This window comes from Cinclus cinclus, chromosome 6, assembly GCF_963662255.1.
Source record: "Cinclus cinclus chromosome 6, bCinCin1.1, whole genome shotgun sequence".
NCBI lineage: Eukaryota > Metazoa > Chordata > Aves > Passeriformes > Cinclidae > Cinclus > Cinclus cinclus.
The window spans coordinates 33,618,154-33,622,932 of NC_085051.1; the positions used below are offsets into that span (position 1 = coordinate 33,618,154).

Sequence of the window (4,779 nt, forward strand, 5' to 3'; positions counted from 1 at the left end):
ATATGTACATTGTGTAATATACATCCATAGCATCTCTGGCAGCCTGCTGCTCTGCAAATCCTGGCTTTACCATTGGCTGAAGTATTCAGAGGAATTGTGTAAAAATTAAGATGAACCTTTAGAAGCTGAAAATCTTCTTATGTCTACAACTTACAGTCATGACTATACATAGTCTGAACACTTTTTTTGATTTAGACTATTTGTCAGATAAATCCACAGGTTGCTGTTGCTCACAAGAAGGGTAATGTAAATGCAGTTAATTGCATTCTTTATACACTTCTCACTGTTGTGTAAAACATGCAGAGAACAGCATATTTTTTCTTGTTAACTTTGACAGCAAGTCAGGACTCAGATAAAAGACAGAAATTCATGGCCTCAGAAATAGTATATGTAAATTTGCCATATAGCAGCTTCCTTTGAATTTTTTAGCCACTTAAAATGTATGCTGGCCCTGTGAAAGAGACTCACTGAATTTCTTTTTCCAAACTCACCAAGGTCTGAAGTTCTAGGGGTAATCTTTCTCAAGAGGAAGGCCAAGTGTCCTGCATGTGAATGTGGTTGCAGGGTGTATATGAGTTTACTGCTAAAAAATGAGACATCAGGTATTCCAGAATGAGGTGCAGCTCCTGTAAAAGAAGGTCTGAAAGAGTTTAACTTCAAATCATAATTAAATGAAAAGCAATTTAGTAACAATATTTATATGTTTGCAGCATTCTTTTATGATATTTCATCTCCTTGTCTTCATGACTGGGATGCCAGGAACACAGCAAACACTGAGTAACTGTTAATTAACAGACCAGTTGTTTGATATGATCAGAATGTAATTACTTTTTATTTAAGGGCCCTAAAAGTTCAGATAAATCCAGTAGATAGATAATTCTATCCCAGTACGAGGGAACAGCTTTCCTTTGTAGAAATTCTGTTACTTGTCTATGAACCAAAATCTTCACTCCTCTCTTCAGTTACTTCAATCATGGGTCTTCCCTCTGTTTGGTGTGCTAAATAGGATTATCATCCTTAGCTGCTTAGCATATTCCCTGCCCTCTCTCCTTCCACACATGCATTACAGCTTCCCTTACTGCTTTGATTTCTCTCTTTTTCAGATCCATCTGCAGACACACAATTTGGGTCTATATGAGACACTCAGTTGTCAGGGTAGCTGGATAGATACCACAGTCTGCTTAAAGCAAACCAAATCAAACTCCAACTTCTTTTTAGCTTTGGTGTTGCAGCAGCAATTTTTAGAAACTATATACAAAAAGCCAAAGACTCTTGACTGAGAGAGAATGAAAATCTCTGAATTTCTGTGCAGAATTTCTCTGTATTCGCTGATCCTCTCTTGTTTGATAGTTTCCGAATTCAATCAGTCAACTGACCCAGTATCACGTGAAGCAGAGACCATCTGCATATTGCAAATGAAAAGACAACAAACCTTGGGGTGTCTAAAGCATACAGATGTCTTCTTGCACAGATGAAGCATGGTCCCATTTATTCAGAAAACACTTAACATCTTTAATATAACATAGAATTGGTTCATGAGCTGCAAAATAATAATAAAAAAACAACTACAGTGTTTACTGTGGCCTGTTCAGTTCTACTTTAGAAATAATTTGATTTTATTGAGTTCAATGGTAGGAATATTACTATAAGACTGATAAGAATTTTTATTATGTTGTTCTTTAAAGAGATTAGTTGAGCAGGTATGAAGGTTTACTTGATTATTTTGTAAATATACAGAATTTGAGAATATATTTTACACTGCTTCACTGGAGAAGTCAATTCCAACTGGTACCAACGTTTGGGGGGGAAATTTTTTGGTGATGTCTCAGGTACAGTCTGTAAGAGTACCTGTAAAATGAAAAAAGTCTATTTTAAACACAGTTGTTTATGACAATAAAATAGGTGGGCTGATTATAATGCAGGGATTTATTCAAGATACTTTTTTCTTGTACTGTTCAGTGATGCTTTGTATGAAGATTTGGTGTCTATTCTAGCACAAATACAATCTTAGCCTCAGAATTCTCTCTTCATTTCTCCGCAGTGATCTTTATAACTGTAATCAGGGGAAGAATAAAGATGCAATTTGAAGTTAAATATCTTCCAGGGTTTAGCAGTTCTAACAAGTAAGGTCACTGCTGTGTGACACCGCCTCTGGTTTGATCTCTAGGAGTGAGGCAAAGCCCAGCAACCCCTGGGGACCCCCGGTCAGGGGCCCGTGGCTGGAGGGGTCGCGGTGTCCCCCTCCCTAGAGCCGCTTTTCGGACGGGCAGCCGGGGCAGCGCCCGGAGCCGGCGGGCAGCGCTGCCGGGCGGAGCGCGGGGTGTGCCGGCGGGCGGGCGGGGGCGGAGGGGCAGCGGGCCGGGGCGCTCCGGCAAGGAGCCGCTCGGCTGCACAATGAGCCTCGTGTCTGCCGGGGCAGCTCTTCCTCCGCCCCCTCCTCCTCCTCCTCCGTTTATTTATTTCATTTATTTTTATTGCATTTATTTGTTTGTATTCAACGGAATAATAAAAATGAGAAAATCCGAGCGCTGCTTTTGGCGGCTCTCCACCAACCTGTCAGTGACGCAAGCGGAGACTACTTAAAGGCAGATTAGAGGCAGCAAGACATTAAAGCCAACCTTCCTCCCTCCACGCCGCCGGTCCGCCCGCCGAGCCGAGCCACGAGCCGAGCGGGCCGGGCCGGGCCGAGCCGGGAACCCTCGGCAGGGCTGTCGCCTCCAGCCGCCCTCCCGCCACCGGACTGCGGGGGGTAGAGACGGGCTGCTCTTCGGTCTGTTTTCCCTCCCCCTGAAAAAAAAAAAAAAAAAAAGAAAAAAAAATAGGAGGGGTGGAAAAAGGCAGAAGTGAAGAGAACCCCTACGCTTGCCAAAGTCTTTGTCTCCGGATGAACAGCGATGGGGGAATGGACTATTCTAGAGAGGCTACTGGAAGCTGCCGTGCAGCAGCATTCTACTATGATAGGGAGGTAAGGGTCGCGGGAGAGCAGCGGGGAGCGCGGGGGGATCCCCTCCTGCCCCAGCAGGTCGGCGGCGCACCGTGGGTCCCGGTGCTCAGTGCCCTTCGGCCGGGCTCTTTCGGGGTGTGCCTGGAGCTCGCGTGTGTTGGGTCTCTGCGTGTGTATGTGTGTGTGCGTGTGTGTTGTGTGTGTGTGCGCGCGTGTGTGTTGTGTGTGTTGGGGAGGCTGGTATGCGGCACGGGGCGCGGAGGCGCGGGGACACCGCAAACACCGCCGTCCTTGTCCCCGAGGAGCCACGGGGCACCGGACGGTCGTCGGGGAGACCCCAGTGCCACCGGGGAGCCGCTGCCGGCGCAGCCCCGCGCCTTTCCCGGCCGTACTCTCGGGGGCCCCGGGGCCCCGTGTGATCGCCCTTCCGCCCGAGGGGCCGGGCGGGGGCCAGCGCTGACCGCCGCCCGGGGTCTGTGGCACACGGCAGCGCCGGGGCGATGCCGCACAGCCTGCGTGCCTCCCGCCCGGGAGCGGGGCCGGTTCGAGCTGCCTGTGCCGGGGCAGGTGCTGGTGCCTGCGCCGGGGCCGGGCCGGTCGGCGGTGCCGGGGCTCCGGGGCCCGGTCAGCACTGGACAGCTCCCGGCCGCGCGGCGGCGGCGCGCACTGACGGGCTTCTCTGTTGCAGGATCCTGCTGACCGTGGTGGTGATCTTCAGAATTCTCATTGTGGCCATTGTAGGGGAGACGGTGTACGATGACGAGCAAACGATGTTTGTCTGTAACACGCTGCAGCCAGGCTGCAACCAGGCTTGTTATGACCAGGCTTTCCCCATTTCTCACATAAGGTACTGGGTGTTCCAGATCATCATGGTGTGCACTCCAAGCCTGTGCTTCATAACGTACTCCGTTCACCAGTCTGCTAAACAAAGGGAACGGAGGTACTCCACTGTCTTCCTTACCTTGGAAAGGGACCAGGATTCAATGAAGCGTGAGGACAGTAAGAAAATCAAGAACACGATTGTCAATGGGGTGCTGCAAAACACTGAGAACTCCACCAAAGAGGCAGAACCAGACTGCTTAGAAGTGAAGGAAATCCCCAATCCTGCTATCAGAACTACAAAATCAAAGATGAGGAGGCAAGAAGGCATTTCTCGATTTTATATCATCCAAGTGGTCTTTCGAAATGCCCTAGAAATTGGATTCTTAGTAGGACAGTATTTTCTGTATGGATTCAATGTCCCTTCCATGTATGAATGTGACAGGTACCCTTGCATTAAAGAAGTAGAGTGCTATGTCTCTAGACCCACTGAGAAGACTGTATTCTTGGTATTCATGTTTGCTGTCAGTGGGATTTGTGTGGTGCTTAATTTGGCAGAACTGAACCACTTGGGCTGGAGAAAGATCAAAATGGCAGTGAGAGGAGTACAGGCAAAAAGGAAATCCATATATGAAATCAGAAATAAGGACCTGCCAAGAATGAGCATGCCTAACTTCGGCAGGACTCAGTCAAGTGACTCAGCTTATGTGTGAGGCTGTGACAGAACTGAAACACTGTGCCAGGTGGAACAGACCCAGATACCATTAGAGAAAGGTACATTGCTTAGGCAAGCATTTTATCAAACCACCAAGAAAGCCATTAAGGTATTGGATCTGCACTTACTGAACTAGCTGCAAAATGCAGCACTATGTAAAAGACTGAAAAAACAGCTATAAAACCATGCTTGACCTAGCCTTACAGCACAGCTACTATTATTACTACTTTTCTTTCTAATGACTGGGTTTTATCTGTCAGTGAAGAAGCTTTTTGGTTGTCATTAGGATGTTTACAGTTTG

At 47.6% G+C, this 4,779-nt stretch overlaps 1 protein-coding gene across 1 annotated transcript; it reads left to right on the plus strand.

Annotated features, from left to right (window-relative positions):
- The first annotated feature begins 2,558 nt into the window (after positions 1–2,558).
- On the plus strand, positions 2,559–4,476 carry GJD2 (gap junction protein delta 2). The gene is made up of 2 exons (XM_062494821.1): positions 2,559–2,965; positions 3,633–4,476. The coding sequence occupies exons 1-2, from the start codon at positions 2,895–2,897 to the stop codon at positions 4,474–4,476; spliced, it is 915 nt and encodes a 304-aa protein (XP_062350805.1). The 5' UTR covers positions 2,559–2,894.
- Positions 4,477–4,779: the final 303 nt, after the last annotated feature.